Source organism: Neodiprion lecontei, chromosome 5 (assembly GCF_021901455.1).
Source record: "Neodiprion lecontei isolate iyNeoLeco1 chromosome 5, iyNeoLeco1.1, whole genome shotgun sequence".
In the NCBI taxonomy this organism is placed as follows: domain Eukaryota; kingdom Metazoa; phylum Arthropoda; class Insecta; order Hymenoptera; family Diprionidae; genus Neodiprion; species Neodiprion lecontei.
The window spans coordinates 2126274-2142285 of record NC_060264.1 but is presented as its reverse complement, the minus strand read 5'-3'; the positions used below and the strand labels follow the sequence as shown (position 1 = coordinate 2142285).

The following is a 16012-nucleotide window of genomic DNA, read 5'->3' as shown; positions in this document are numbered from 1 at the left end:
AAAATGTCGAAAACACAGGTTTTCGTTTTTTGGCTGTAACTTTTGATGCGTTGATCGCAGCGTATTGGGACTGCTCCCAATCGATTTCTCTCGCAAAATTACGTCGGAACAGTGCCAGGAAGAATTGATTCCAGCACTTTTCAAAATCGCGAAAATTTTCGCCAAAAATACAAAGGGGTTAACCTTCCTTTTTTTTTGACCAAAAAATCTTTCGTCTCAGAAGTGATTTGTATGACCCTTTCCCGACCAATTGGACCACCAGGAACTCGGAAAACGCAGCGAAAAGAGCGTGGGACCAACAGGAGAGAAATTACGAAGAAAAAAGCACCTGCTGAAAAATGTCGAAAACACAGGTTTTCGTTTTTTGGCTGTAACTTTTGATGCGTTGATCGCAGCGTATTGGGACTGCGCCCAATCGATTTCTCTCGCAAAATTACGTCGGAACAGTGCCAGGAAGAATTGATTCCAATACTTTTCAAAATCGCGAAAATTTTCGCCAAAAATACAAAGGGGTTAACCTTCCTTTTTTTTTGACCAAAAAATCTTTCGTCTCAGAAGTGATTTGTATGACCCTTTCCCGACCAATTGGACCCCCAGGAACTCGGAAAACGTAGCGAAAAGAGCGTGGGACCAACAGGAGAGAAATTACGAAGAAAAAAGCACCTGCTGAAAAATGTCGAAAACACAGGTTTTCGTTTTTTGGCTGTAACTTTTGATGCGTTGATCGCAGCGTATTGGGACTGCTCCCAATCGATTTCTCTCGCAAAATTACGTCGGAACAGTGCCAGGAAGAATTGATTCCAGCACTTTTCAAAATCGCGAAAATTTTCGCCAAAAATACAAAGGGGTTAACCTTCCTTTTTTTTTGACCAAAAAATCTTTCGTCTCAGAAGTGATTTGTATGACCCTTTCCCGACCAATTGGACCACCAGGAACTCGGAAAACGCAGCGAAAAGAGCGTGGGACCAACAGGAGAGAAATTACGAAGAAAAAAGCACCTGCTGAAAAATGTCGAAAACACAGGTTCTCGTTTTTTGGCTGTAACTTTTGATGCGTTGATCGCAGCGTATTGGGACTGCGCCCAATCGATTTCTCTCGCAAAATTACGTCGGAACAGTGCCAGGAAGAATTGATTCCAATACTTTTCAAAATCGCGAAAATTTTCGCCAAAAATACAAAGGGGTTAACCTTCCTTTTTTTTTGACCAAAAAATCTTTCGTCTCAGAAGTGATTTGTATGACCCTTTCCCGAACAATTGGACCCCCAGGAACTCGGAAAACGCAGCGAAAAGAGCGTGGGACCAACAGGAGAGAAATTACGAAGAAAAAAGCACCTGCTGAAAAATGTCGAAAACACAGGTTTTCGTTTTTTGGCTGTAACTTTTGATGCGTTGATCACAGCGTATTGGGACTGCTCCCAATCGATTTCTCTCGCAAAATTACGTCGGAACAGTGCCAGGAAGAATTGATTCCAGCACTTTTCAAAATCGCGAAAATTTTCGCCAAAAATACAAAGGGGTTAACCTTCCTTTTTTTTTGACCAAAAAATCTTTCGTCTCAGAAGTGATTTGTATGACCCTTTCCCGACCAATTGGACCACCAGGAACTCGGAAAATGCAGCGAAAAGAGCGTGGGACCAACAGGAGAGAAATTACGAAGAAAAAAGCACCTGTTGAAAAATGTCGAAAACACAGGTTCTCGTTTTTTGGCTGTAACTTTTGATGCGTTGATCGCAGCGTATTGGGACTGCTCCCAATCGATTTCTCTCGCAAAATTACGTCGGAACAGTGCCAGGAAGAATTGATTCCAGCACTTTTCAAAATCGCGAAAATTTTCGCCAAAAATACAAAGGGGTTAACCTTCCTTTTTTTTTGACCAAAAAATCTTTCGTCTCAGAAGTGATTTGTATGACCCTTTCCCGACCAATTGGACCCCCAGGAACTCGGAAAACGCAGCGAAAAGAGCGTGGGACCAACAGGAGAGAAATTACGAAGAAAAAAGCACCTGCTGAAAAATGTCGAAAACACAGGTTTTCGTTTTTTGGCTGTAACTTTTGATGCGTTGATCGCAGCGTATTGGGACTGCTCCCAATCGATTTCTCTCGCAAAATTACGTCGGAACAGTGCCAGGAAGAATTGATTCCAGCACTTTTCAAAATCGCGAAAATTTTCGCCAAAAATACAAAGGGGTTAACCTTCCTTTTTTTTTGACCAAAAAATCTTTCGTCTCAGAAGTGATTTGTATGACCCTTTCCCGACCAATTGGACCCCCAGGAACACGGAAAACGCAGCGAAGAGAGCGTGGGACCAACAGGAGAGAAATTACGAAGAAAAAAGCACCTCCTGAAAAATGTCGAAAACACAGGTTTTCGTTTTTTGGCTGTAACTTTTGATGCGTTGATCGCAGCGTATTGGGACTGCGCCCAATCGATTTCTCTCGCAAAATTACGTCGGAACAGTGCCAGGAAGAATTGATTCCAATACTTTTCAAAATCGCGAAAATTTTCGCCAAAAATACAAAGGGGTTAACCTTCCTTTTTTTTTGACCAAAAAATCTTTCGTCTCAGAAGTGATTTGTATGACCCTTTCCCGACCAATTGGACCACCAGGAACTCGGAAAACGCAGCGAAAAGAGCGTGGGACCAACAGGAGAGAAATTACGAAGAAAAAAGCACCTGCTGAAAAATGTCGAAAACACAGGTTCTCGTTTTTTGGCTGTAACTTTTGATGCGTTGATCGCAGCGTATTGGGACTGCGCCCAATCGATTTCTCTCGCAAAATTACGTCGGAACAGTGCCAGGAAGAATTGATTCCAATACTTTTCAAAATCGCGAAAATTTTCGCCAAAAATACAAAGGGGTTAACCTTCCTTTTTTTTTGACCAAAAAATCTTTCGTCTCAGAAGTGATTTGTATGACCCTTTCCCGACCAATTGGACCCCCAGGAACTCGGAAAACGCAGCGAAAAGAGCGTGGGACCAACAGGAGAGAAATTACGAAGAAAAAAGCACCTGCTGAAAAATGTCGAAAACACAGGTTTTCGTTTTTTGGCTGTAACTTTTGATGCGTTGATCGCAGCGTATTGGGACTGCGCCCAATCGATTTCTCTCGCAAAATTACGTCGGAACAGTGCCAGGAAGAATTGATTCCAATACTTTTCAAAATCGCGAAAATTTTCGCCAAAAATACAAAGGGGTTAACCTTCCATTTTTTTTGACCAAAAAATCTTTCGTCTCAGAAGTGATTTGTATGACCCTTTCCCGACCGATTGGACCCCCAGGAACTCGGAAAACGCAGCGAAAAGAGCGTGGGACCAACAGGAGAGAAATTACGAAAGAAAAACACCTGCTGAAAAATGTAGAAAAAAAAAGGTTTTCGTTTTTTGGCTGCAACTTTTGATGCGTTTATCGCAGCGTATTGGGACTGTGCCCAATCGATTTCTCTCGCAAAACTACGTCGGAATAGTGCATGAAAGAATTTATGCCAGCACTTTTCAAAATTGCCAAAATTTTCCTCAAAAATGCAAAGGGGTTACCTTTACTAGATCACCATTATTCAAAGATACAACCAACGTGGTAATTTCATACGCCGTCACGTCACCAGCTCGTGACGGTACGCATACTTACGCCAATAAGCTTGACCTGTTTACTACTTTCATCTCTACTCACACCACGGTATTTATGGATTTCTCGTGTATGGCATAAACGCCGCGGGAACGCGCGTAATTGTAACTTTTTAAAACCCATCTCCAAAACGAGGTTCGAGAGTTCCTGTCTGAAGAATGGCGGAAGGTTTGGACAGTTCGGAAATTGAGAAATATATTCAGAAAAGGCCACAGTTTGGTAATCGAACTCTCACTGAAAATGCCCAAGTTTTCCAACACAACGCGTGGTAGGGACATTATGTAATAATTCACGTGGCAATCGTATTTGTTACAATCAATCACGATCTAACCTAACCTAACCTAGACTAATCCAACAAACATGGTACATATTTTTTAAAAACGAAGCGTTTGTACTTCCACTCCACCCATGAATTTACGCCTAACCCGCTCGTTAATGAAAGCTTAAATGTACCGCATGACTCATGTTTTGAAGGGATAACGTGACATGGGATGAAGAACAGGAACGAAAGGCTCGTGAGAAAGTCGCCGAAAATTCTGCAGTTCTCACAAGTCCTGAACAGATTGCGAAATTTGAAAAAGATGCAGATATTTACTGGGATAAGTTTTATAAGATTCATCAGAACAGGTATACACATCATTTATGTTAGAGTAAAATTCCTACATCATCACCATTGCATAAATTTCACATATTCTGTGACTAATAATAAACTCATGATGCCAGTTCTTCTAGGCTTGTTACATTCTCTTGATTTAATCACTTTTCTGCAGATTTTTCAAGGATAGACACTGGCTGTTCACCGAATTTCCCGAACTCGCGCCCAGCACTGTGACAAAGGACTCCCTTCAACCTGTGCGAGTGTTTCCGCAATCTGCAGGACCTGAAAATAAAGATGAATGTTGTCAAACGTCACAATTGTCAGATTTATTAAGTTCACGGATATTAGAAATTGGTTGCGGTGTTGGAAACACAGTGTTTCCTATTCTCCTTTACAACACAGATCCAAGTTTGTTTGTTTACTGTTGCGATTTTTCTTCAACTGCAATAAACATCTTAAAAGAAAATTCTGCATATGACCAGTCAAGGTAAATAACATTTTGGGCATATTTAATTCAGCATCAATGATTTTATTGCTTATTAACCCCCTTTTACAGATGCCAGGCATTTGTTCTTGATGCAACACAGGAAAATTGGGCTCCCCCATTTGATGAACAAAGCCTAGACATCATTGTCTTGATATTCGTGTTATCTGCCATTCATCCGGATAAGTATGTATCTGTTTAAGATATTTGAAAATGGCAAATTTAGTCTCAAATTATATATTTTAAGTGAAACTGATTATCCTCAAATATTTTTACATCAAGCTGAAATTTATATAATGTTAACACAACATTGAATTTATAGGAAATATCGTTATTTGGCAACATGAGTACTGTCCGAAATTCAGTAAACCATAATAAAGCGATTCGCACTTCTATTTTACAAACTGATCATTCTAAAGTTGTGAAATATTGATTCTTGAAAGATGTTTCCTCATGCCAACAACTTCAACTTCTTTTTTTTTTTCAGAATGGGTAATGTGCTTAAACAGATTCACCGATACTTGAAACCCGGCGGCTTAGTCCTATTCAGAGATTATGGAAGGTATGATTTGGCTCAGCTGAGGTTCAAAAAAGGGAGATGTTTGTCTGATAATTTTTATGCTCGAGGGGACGGTACAAGAGTTTATTTCTTCACCCAAGGTCATTGATTATATTCAAGGCATGTTGAGTTATTCTTTGTTTGCAATTATCTTTTGAACTTCTTTATTTTCAATTTCAGATGAAATTAGGAATATGTTTGTCAGCCATGGGTTTGTACAGGAGCAGAATATAATAGATAGGAGATTACAAGTGAATCGTGGTAAATTACTCACTATGTATAGGGTATGGATACAAGCTAAGTATCGAAAGCCATTTTGACGATAGGAACCGTTGTAAGAGAAAAATCAAAAAAGAATTAGGACGCTTTCGATACTTTATAATTTTGGAACAGTTTTAATACCGAAGTACTTTGTGAGGTAAGAAGTGCGTAATATGATCACATTACGTTTAAAACTTTTGTAAAATGATTTTATTTAAATAATTGACAAGTACAAATCAATCACAAGACTAGACAGCTACCAATGTCTTACCAATGAAGATTCACCTTAATACATTACTGGACATTATTCTCAATACAGCTTAAGCACAGTTAATTAATTATAACTCCTGGTAATACTTGTTAACTGACAATGATTTATATAAATGTGTGTTTCACGATTTTTGTACTAAAATTTTCAATTTATATATAATATATATATATATATATATATATATATATATATATGTATGTATGTACGTATGTATGTATATTATACATACATACATACGTATACACATATAAACGTATATGTATTGTACTTATCAATACTGGTTCGTATTATTTATTATGCACGCTCACGTTATTGTTCAATTAAGATTTTGACAATGAAATTAAAATGATTTGCCAATGATTTGCCTAGATTTTTTGCACTACTTAATATAATGAATATAGAATGTATATCACTTAGAAAGATGGACGATATGACCATTATATAGATACCAGACATCCGGTAATTAATATTTTGTTAATACAATTTCTAATTAAAACAAATTCAATTTTGTCTTCTTTCCATGTTATTTCTATTTACATATTAAAGTTACGGCATAAATTAATCGTACGTGTGTAATGCTTTGAAATTATTTATAATGATACAAAAACTTACAATCGCAAATTTAACATATTGCGGAAAGCTCGGATATAATATTTTAAGGAACTAAAAAAAAAGTTGCCCAATTTTTTGTTTATATGAATATAAATGTGTGATTCACGTTTCTTACTGTGTTAAATAGCCCATTGCAAGGCACTGTTCTTAAGCCTCTAAATTTAATTTTTGTTACTTTAATTTGTATTGAAAGAAAAAAAAAGAACATTCCACAAATCATTTTCCCACATCAGACTACTTCTTTGCTGACCCTGATAGTACATCAGACCCGTACACATTCTAAAAAAATATTGGTCCAAGAATTTTCGTATTCTGTTGTTTTACAATAGAATAATAGAACTAACCGAGTAATTTGTCGGATAACGTTTGTGATGGTAGTATTTTTGTCAAGATAATTTTTCTAAGATACCAATCATCCAGACATTTATGCACATGTGTAAGTACGAGCATGATATTAGCCTTGTATCAAGTACTAGTTGGAACACGCGTTATTGTACAGACCAAGATAATTGTTGATATACCCATTATTAATACGCCGCAAATAAATGCTTCGTGAGCCTGTACTAATTTGTAAAACATATCCATTTGGACGAGTAAAAGATCAACAATCTTTATATAAAATAATCATATCGATTTTAATACAATGAAAAAAAAAAGGTTTACTGGGAGAATTAAATGTTTTCGCGTTATAAGATAAATATAAATAGAAATCCTAGACGTTGTTCCAGAGTACAATATAAAATAATATCGTGGTATAATTTATGATATCCACCTGCTGAGAACAGCTTAGTGACATACTGTTAAATACTTACTACAAAAGTAGGTAAGTATAAATCCCTGAATTCGGATTGAAGATTTGTTGAATTGATATTCATTTTACTAGACGATTAAAAATATTATTGTCAGGGTATAAAACTATACGAATTCAACCTATACTATCCGAATATCAAACAACGGAGAGTAAGGCGACTATGGCATTGTAATTTTTCTTTTACGTTTCTTAAACAACCCTTTACTTTCATCTGCTGAATTCTGGTAGTGGTTTGGCAATTCCTTCCGTGTATGCCTTATGAACAGCTTCGCAAACGAACCTGTATTGACTCTGAAATAAAACAATTTAGATTTAGATTTTCAACCTAAACGCGTAATGAGAATTCATAATAGAAAAAGAGAACCAATAAAGTTATTGGTATTTTACTTACAGCATTCTGTATCATCATGGCTCTTTGGTCCCTCATAGAGCGAACAATGTCAAGAGGATAAACAGGCTGATTAGCTTCCATTAAGCAGAGAGCAGTTTCCATCAAAACCAAAACACCTGTTCGACCGATTCCTGCCGAACAGTGAACAACAGCGGGCTCTACCATTCCTGTACGTGCAGCCCTTACACGTTCCGTAAAAGTTGTAAACTGTCTCCAGTCACTGGGTACCCCGTGATCCGGCCAAGCACAATATTGCATATGTGTTATATCTCGCTCCTCGCCAGTCTGAAAATTAAATAATTTACGTGGGAGATGGAATTTTAAGAGAACCCGAATTGAATTCACATCGCCGAAAATTAAATGCGTTTTTCAAGTATAAATGCTCACCTTGGAATGAGCTGATTTAAAACTATGTACAATTCTTGGTTTAAAAAGTTACGACACAAATTAAGAAAAATTTCTCTTACATTAATATCACGGAGAATAAATTCTCGGAAGACAAATGTATCTTCGATGTTTTCGGCAGTCGAAGTTAACGTCAAGTTTCTCAAAGTAAGCGTCTCGTTGAACGCAGGCCAATACTGGTGACATTTTGCTCGCCCACGTTCCACCAATGTTGTGAGCATTACTACTAGCGTACTACCTGCTTCCAAGACCATTTGCCAAAAATCAGCGACCGTCGAGGATAAAGGTCCCTGAGTTGCAATATATCGATTGATAATTCCTGACCCAGGAATCTCCATATTTACATAATTTGCATTTATGTAGTCGCCGTTAATACTCCCCATTAATATAACTCTTGTAACGTCATCTGTAAATAATGTTGTTAAATATTGTCATTATAATGCAATATTTAGAAAATAATAAATGTAATAAAAATGGAAAAGCAGATATGGTTTGAAACTTACATGGAGAGATATCCCGATATCGATTTTTATTTTGATTTTCGGGCTTTTTCGACTCAAGCGCTACAAGCTCAGGATTTTTTCTGTATAACTGTTCGTATTGCGCAATTAGAGCTCCACTTGCTAGCCCATCGGCAAGCAACAGCATTGATTGAGCAAGAGCATCCAAGCCAACAGTGGCATGCGGGACATCTGGGACGTACCTACAGAAAAATTATTTGCAAGTGTTAAAAAACGATAGCGAATTTAGATCAATTATGAAAAGTCGAATAATTGAATCTCTAAAGTAGGTATTTTTGTTTGAGTCAATTATACCTGTATGGCGGTTCCTCTTCTGAAGCTTCATCATTTCCAGCAAGTGCGTTATACAAAGCATTGGGCCTCACTGTCAGTGTGAGCTCACCGGTTCCCGAGTCACGAGATTGTCGTATTAAATTAACGACGTGTTCATGCAGCATGCCATTTACGTCAATTCCGTTGATGCAAACTACCTAAATGTAGATAAGCATTAAATAAGTGGTTTAATTTTCAAGTAAGCTTAATTCGAATTAACTTTGTTTAGCACCATTTATATAAGTGCGTTATTTGGTATAATTGCACTGACGGATATAACAGTCTAGTTTTATTGTCATTTAGGATTGATTACTAACAAAATTTTGTCATCGCAAGTTTCACATATTTGTTTTATCAAGCTCAATAATCACAAATCCCCAGTAAGGACTCACACCAATTCTTTAAATTGTTGTTAAAATATGGTATGTTTACCTGGTCTCCTTCATTCAACTTGGGATAGCAGCGGTCAGCTGGTGTATTAGGTGCTACACGTGATACCAATATTGGCATCTCAAGATCGAGTCCCCCTTTTACATTAAAACCAAAGCGTCCTTGTTCATCCGGTGTAAGTCTTATATTGACTAAGCCATCTTCTAGTATCTGTGATAAGATGATGAAAGCTTTAATATTTATTTCTACCTACCAAAGCAGATTCAGCGGATATATTGAATTATCACACAGGTAGTTGACTACAACGATGTCAAGAGATTACAATAATGTACTTAAAACACATCATTGATTAACCTGGGGTGCAGGAGAACTAGTGGGTTCACTGTAGTCTGGAAGATCGTAGATATTTCTTTCAATAGCTGTATCGTCGTCCGCATAACTCAAAACTCTTGAGCCAAGTAGGGGGGAAAATGCTCCGCTTTGCATATGAGTTCCAGTTATTTCCTCTCTGAGGGACAAAAAACCACCCTCACTGTGTAGTGTTGAATGAACCAATCCAAGATCACCAGATCATGCAACATGTACAAGCAACATTGACTTCAGTGGATGATACAAGACGCATTAGAGTAGATGACACATGCGTAACTTTACTATCAAATCAAATATACAATTAAAATACTTTTTACTTAAATAAAATCTCTGAACCGTCATTATTATTATTCACAGTACATAGAGTTTAACAACAAACACAGAAATCTGTTAAAACTTTCATCATTTGGACAAGGCTGAAGGCGCAATATTACAAGCTAATGGGGTTAAACTGGGTAGAGAATTACATGATTTACTGACTCATCGCTAGGATTTCCTTCACCCCATGCTTGCCGCGGTTCTCTGGAACCCAGAGATTGAACTTTGTTGTCGTACGGTCGCACAGGTCTGCCAGGTTGTAGTGATAATTTCCCTTTATCTTCAACAATTGGTACCGACGTGACACCATGCACTAATCGTTTGCTAGGTGACCTAAAAGGTAATTTTCACTTGTTAGATGAGCTACCTGATACGAGACAGTTTGTGGAATACGTCACAGTTTTGTAACACAGTTATTCAACACAATCATTTTTACACACCTTGGAACAACGATATTTATATAAGAATTTAATAGCTGGCTGATTTTTTTTGCCAAATACTTTTCCACGCGTTTCATTACAGCTTACCTCGGCACTGATTCAAATGCGTATGAATAAAATTTAGAAGCAAGCTATCAATAGCTTGTTATTGATATATAGATAACCTTATCTGGGGCGATAAAGAATTTATCCCAGAACTATAGCTACATATAAAGACCATCAGCTTATCCATTTAAACATTTGTTAAGAAAATTGTAGTTTTTATTTGGAATGAAACCGGGACCAATTAAATCAAACCATAAGGAGATTAATTTTCGTCGCACATAATATAGGATGATTCATCATCTTACCTAATGAAGGTTCTTTCTACTCGTGCACGATGTTTCCCATCTTCTACAGTTTGGAATTCAGTTCGGCCGGAATATGTGAACCGACTACTCAACGTGAGAGGGAAACGTCTGGAACGCATTTTCGGACTGTGAAGCCTGAAGAAGGTGTGATGTTCAACGCACGCTTTCCATAGGTTTTTTGAACTGCGATATGTTTGCATATTGAATCCAAGCAGAGTATCGTAGTTTTCAGACTGAATACATGTAAGAATTTTTTATAAGTATGGAGAATATTATCCGCACAGTTCAAGTACTCATAACTGGATAATTAGAGGATATTAGTCTATCGATAACATTACCTGTTCTCTTCTGAGCTGGATGAAAAATTGTTTTCGTTTAAATGAAATCTTAACAATCTTCGACCATGAAAATACATTTATTCTTATATTATTTTGAAAGACTACTAAGCCTATGGAAGTAACTCCCAACTGAATTTCTTTATTCGTTGAATCCTGTGAACAGAAAAGAAAGAAACTAAAATTATTAAAGTTATTATTTGAAAAGCTCATTATTCAAATACCTTTGAAATTTGTATCTACAGTTTGGCTAATTATTGGGGATCTACGGTGAGTGAAAATATTTGTCTTATTCAATCTTTTAAAATTTTCGTCGATGAAAATTTTTTTGCCTCGAGATAGTTTGGGAATCTTTCAAAATTCAATTTTTATGACGAACGCGATAGTAAAAATTTCACAAAGAGCCATTACATTTACAGTGTTACATCTCTACTCAATATTTAAGGCTACAGCCGTGCATGAAACATGAAAATAATATTCACAACACGATAATTAGCATCATGTAAACAAGTATGTGGCATTGACAAAGTAATTGAAATTGTTACTATTTGAAAATGTAAAACTACACGTGAATGACGACACGATTTTACCCTGACGCCAAAAAGGCTGAAGCTAAAATTTCTTTATTAAACTATTCTCATGCCATTGTTTTCAGAAATTCTCTTAAAACTTTGCTATATTCACAAAAACCAAGGACTAGGAATACAAATAGTTCTTTTTTTATATCCAACAATTCAACTCATGCATAACTGAGGTGCATTCACAAAAAGTATATACGTATATATACAATACTGTAGGAAATCTGTAAAGGCCAGAACAAATACAACGGCAATCGTGCATACCCTTGCCTTATGTAACTCGACTCCATACATATCCAGTCGCTTAGCATGATCCAGGAAATTGTACTCTGCATCGGCGGGTAGCTGTCCTCTGTGTAAATAAACCAATTGAATTATAGCGTTCACACAACACTAGTTAATGAGGAAATGGCATTCATTTTTTACAACCAAAAATAAAAAGACAAACAACACCTGTGTATTTTGCACCCATCAACAACGATGGGAATATTTTTTGCTGCATTAACTAAAGAGAAACCTCTCATTATGCAGAGCAACAACTCATTTTTGTTAAAAATATAACCCTAAACGTACTTGTGAAGTTTGTGCAGTTCAGCAATCTTTTTCTCCATGTCTTCTGTTTGCCCTGGAATTAATTGAAGTCGAGATAAATATCCAGGGCCATGTTCCTCCGGATGATAGTCTCCCAGCTCAGCTGCAAGGGGCAAACTTTCTTCAATACAAAACTTAGCAATATAGTAAAAATATTTAAATTTCATGATTTCAGATAAGCATGAAACGTGTTTTAGGTCATTACATTGAACGGTATAGCTTGCGATAAGACAAGCTGTACTTGGAGGTAGTTGAAGTCTTCCCTGTAAAATATCCCTTCGAATTTGTAGGTAGAACTGATATCTCGTATACTCTTCCTGCAGCTTGCTCGGATCAGAGACATAAAATTTAACTCGAAAAAAGAATTGTCCACCTGTAAATATATAATACGATTAGTTGCAATCTAAAATATTGACATTATCGTTCTATTATTAATCAAACACACTGATTATGTCTCCATTAAGGATTTTGAAATGAATTTGTGTGCTAGCTATAAAAATGGAACATTATTCGCTATTTTGAAAACTGTTGGCTTTATCCTTACTTCTGATCTGTTTCTTCACTGGTTTCGCGGGATCTAGCCATCGCTGAAACAGAGTATACGTATGTGTATCACAATGTGGGATACGAGTGGTAAAATGAATTAGTAAAATAGAACAACACTGTTAATATACAGGCAACTCGGCAAATTCAAAAAAATACATAATGAGCAAATATAAGAAATCGTAACAGTAAGTTTGACAAAACTTCTGACAAAGCTATATCTACTCAAATCGCTCTGTGAACTGACCATTATATCTGGATTGGGACAAGCTGAAGGTGTGGCACCGTTGTCTGTATACTGTAGACCGAAATAATCCTTTTCAATCAACTCTAAATGTTGATAGACCATATCCAAAAGCACCTGTCCCTTGGCTCTTTTCTGAAACAGATTTTTTATAACTACATGAGTATATAAAACGATAAGAGAGGCAAAAAAAAAAATTGATAACCAAACTTACGTCTAACTGAAAGGTGTGTTGAGTATCGTCGAGGAATACTACAGTTGCCGAGAGGGATTTTAGTCTTCGATCGCGCGCCAGTTCTGCACCGCGAACGTGGTAGCTCCCACTGGAGCCACTCAACGCTCTCCGAGACACACTCTCAATCATTTCGCTAAAGCGAAAACGAGTCAACCACCGTCGCGGTACCACCTCTCTGCCGCTCCAGCGACCTGAATATTGAAAGATCATGGACTAAAGTAACATCTCGAAGAAAATACAATGAAAACTTGAATCGTTAATTATTCAATGATTTGATTCCACACCAGGCTACAAAAAAAATAAATAAAATAAAAAAAATGGGGGAAGTAACGAAGCCAAGGGTTTGAATCTATTGCGAATATTGAACAGCTGTTAGTGTAATTCCTTGTTCCAGATGACTTGACAATTTTACGAATTTCGCAAAGTACGATTAAATTAAGTAGTTTTCAGCTGTGCCCACCGTCGTAAGTCATGTGATAATAAATTATTGTTTGACAAAAGTGATAAAAATTGGTTGTACGGGAAAAAAAAAAAAAACAGTATTGCAGAGTATTTGAGTAGAAGTTTACTGATAAATTAGCAGGAGCAGAAAAACTTCACAGTAAAAAGATGACTAAATCAGATCGTGTTCAGATGGTTGGATAAAGATCTTGACTCAATATAATTCTTTTGCTGATGCGTAGTATTTTTAGGAATGTGCACAGCGGTCGTTTAGGAAAAGTATTTAATTTGATAACCGTTGGAAAAACAAACTCTGAAATGTATACAACGTTTACAAAAGTAGAAATAAAAAAAAACATAAAAGAGCAGACCTCGACGTATACTAATTCTCTGCGACATCGATAACAAGGAACTAGACACTACGAGGGAGAAAAACGAAGCATCGAAACAAAGAAACATTTTTTTTAGTCAACTCATCAACAAAAATAACACCATGTAACGATGAAAAAAATATTAGCTGTTAAAAAAAAAAAAACAAAAAAAACATCATAGCCGCAAGTTTGATAAATAGAAAATAAATGTGTAATTACATTCTTCGGATGTCATTGGGACTAAATTAACTAAGTTTTTAGGTCAGTGATCCAGTTGGTATTACGTAACGAGACCCCATCGCCTATCCCATCGCTATACATACATAAACCAGTTGGATTTAGAGCAGATCAGCATACACATACTCTCAAAATAGTTGAGAGATGTAACGGTAAGGAAAGGAGATTGAAATAAAGACGTTAGAGAGAAGAGAAAGAAATAAAAAAATAAAAAATGTTTAAAAAGTGAACACTCGAACTTACATTCATGATATATTATAACCGCGAAGTAGTTGTGATTTTTTTCTATTTTATTTATTTCGATTTTCGTTTAGCTCCCAAAATATATTTCTTTCCCCTTGAAGATTTCCAATTTTTTATCTTTCAGTCCACTTTTTCTCGCTCAACAGCATCGGAATGTTTCTTTTGATTGCGATACGAGACGGATACAGGATATCAGAAGTTCCCAATAAAATTTTTCGCAATAATCGTCGACAATGTTAACTCCTGGCTAGTATGTTTTCAGAGACGGGAAACGTTGGGTTATTAATAATTCAACGCCGGTCCAGTCCCGACCTCGTCGTCGTCCGGTGCTCCGTCACCTCGGTATTCAGATCCGACGATTTTTGAATGACACTTCGACTCTATCATCGTTCAAACTTTGAACGCATGCAACCTGTTAAGGTGCGCCTGCCGAACGAAGCGCTTTCGTGTTTACGAATATCGTTGATGACACCATGGCACCGAGAGGTAACGTGCATACGTATCCGTACGTCCCCCCTCTCACTCTCTCTCTTTCTCTCTCTCTCGCCAACTTTTGGAGTCGGTCAATCAGTCTGACCACTTTATGTATTTCGGTCCTCCAGGATCAATTAATGCGTGCCGAGTCATGCATACGCTTAATTCGAAAGAACGTTAGTTTTTATTAACGACTTGGTTTCAATCCGAAAGACGCGGCGATGCCCGCGCGAACGGTTAACAACTGCACAGTATTGCACGGGCACGGCGGTTCTCTCTTCTTATCCGTGTAATTTCGATGCCTAACCGCACGTACGGGTCACCATTTGACACTGGTTAACCGCTAGTTGGTTCGTTTAAACTCACCCATTCATCAAACGCACGTATGTTCGTAAACGTGCGTAAAGCGGGTTGCTTTTTATGCACTTTCACTCAACCAATGGCTGGATGCATGGCTTCGAGTCCGCGGGCTAAAGATAGCCTGGTTTCATAAAACACTGACCACTCGGACGATCGTACATAGCCTACACAGCACCGCACCGTTGTGTATGCTAATTGACGACTGACAGTGTGGCACGTGTGCAAGGCTAGTATGCGTGTATTACAGGGGTACACGACGTTTCGTAATTTACACAGGGCGATCAATTCAGAAATGCCACTTTCATATTATTGTATATATATGACTAAAGACACTGCACGTGCGTGGGGAATTTATTATTATGAACAATGACTTAACAAAGCGGAAGGAAACCAATCGCGACTTCGTTGTTGTCGAATTATTATTTACAAACAGATTATATTTTCAAACTTTCTTTTATTTATTCACTCATCTCCTCTTCGTACTTTTCGCGACAAATTTCCGTCAATGCAACGCAACCGACTGAAGTGAAGGTGGCTGTTGGTCGTTACACTGCCTGCAACCTGACTGCATTATCGATGTGCGCGCGCACGCAATCCTCCAAGTTCAACATAACCACTCACGTCGTCAACCTCGCGAAAACTGTGGCC

The 16012-nt window shown here is 37.4% G+C and overlaps 2 protein-coding genes across 7 annotated transcripts; one reads left to right on the top strand and one right to left on the bottom strand.

Annotated features, from left to right (window-relative positions):
* Positions 1-3618: 3618 nt before the first annotated feature.
* On the top strand, positions 3619-5581 carry LOC107228014 (tRNA N(3)-methylcytidine methyltransferase METTL2). The gene is made up of 6 exons (XM_015669354.2): positions 3619-3888; positions 4095-4247; positions 4391-4705; positions 4775-4888; positions 5190-5362; positions 5442-5581. The coding sequence occupies exons 1-6, from the start codon at positions 3779-3781 to the stop codon at positions 5579-5581; spliced, it is 1005 nt and encodes a 334-aa protein (XP_015524840.1). The 5' UTR covers positions 3619-3778.
* Positions 5582-5709: 128 nt separating this feature from the next.
* LOC107228034 (tyrosine-protein phosphatase non-receptor type 4) lies at positions 5710-15661 on the bottom strand. 6 transcript variants are annotated; one of them, XM_015669376.2, is made up of 18 exons: positions 14531-15661; positions 14270-14363; positions 13218-13429; positions 13007-13138; positions 12761-12803; positions 12422-12589; positions 12199-12319; positions 11890-11977; positions 11051-11203; positions 10713-10945; positions 10085-10255; positions 9590-9767; positions 9278-9445; positions 8828-9003; positions 8516-8715; positions 8075-8418; positions 7608-7892; positions 5710-7507 (listed from the first exon to the last, which is right to left on the bottom strand). In XM_015669376.2, exons 2-18 carry the CDS (start codon positions 14283-14285, stop codon positions 7424-7426), a joined length of 2772 nt encoding a protein of 923 aa, XP_015524862.1. In that variant the 5' UTR covers positions 14286-14363; positions 14531-15661; the 3' UTR covers positions 5710-7423. The 6 variants fall into 6 exon arrangements, with proteins under 6 accessions (XP_015524862.1, XP_046596113.1, XP_046596111.1 ...); XM_046740157.1 differs by lacking the exon at positions 14270-14363; XM_046740155.1 differs by lacking the exon at positions 14270-14363 and having other exon boundaries at positions 15371-15661.
* Positions 15662-16012: the final 351 nt, after the last annotated feature.

What these genes read in the sequence shown, in the direction of transcription:
- LOC107228034 (XM_046740153.1), bottom strand. Translation starts at nt 14,078, where the DNA reads ATGTCGCAGAGAATTAGTATACGTCGAG. An exon ending in GAGAATTAGTATACGTCGAG is followed by an intron (nt 13,430 to 14,050) that starts GTCTGCTCTTTT and finishes TTCAATATTCAG; the next exon opens with GTCGCTGGAGCGGCAGAGAG. An exon ending in GTAGAAAGAACCTTCATTAG is followed by an intron (nt 10,256 to 10,712) that starts GTAAGATGATGA and finishes ATTACCTTTTAG; the next exon opens with GTCACCTAGCAAACGATTAG.
- LOC107228014 (XM_015669354.2), top strand. Translation starts at nt 3,779, where the DNA reads ATGGCGGAAGGTTTGGACAGTTCGGAAATTGAGAAATATATTCAGAAA. An exon ending in TATAAGATTCATCAGAACAG is followed by an intron (nt 4,248 to 4,390) that starts GTATACACATCA and finishes ACTTTTCTGCAG; the next exon opens with ATTTTTCAAGGATAGACACT. An exon ending in TCTGCATATGACCAGTCAAG is followed by an intron (nt 4,706 to 4,774) that starts GTAAATAACATT and finishes CCCCTTTTACAG; the next exon opens with ATGCCAGGCATTTGTTCTTG.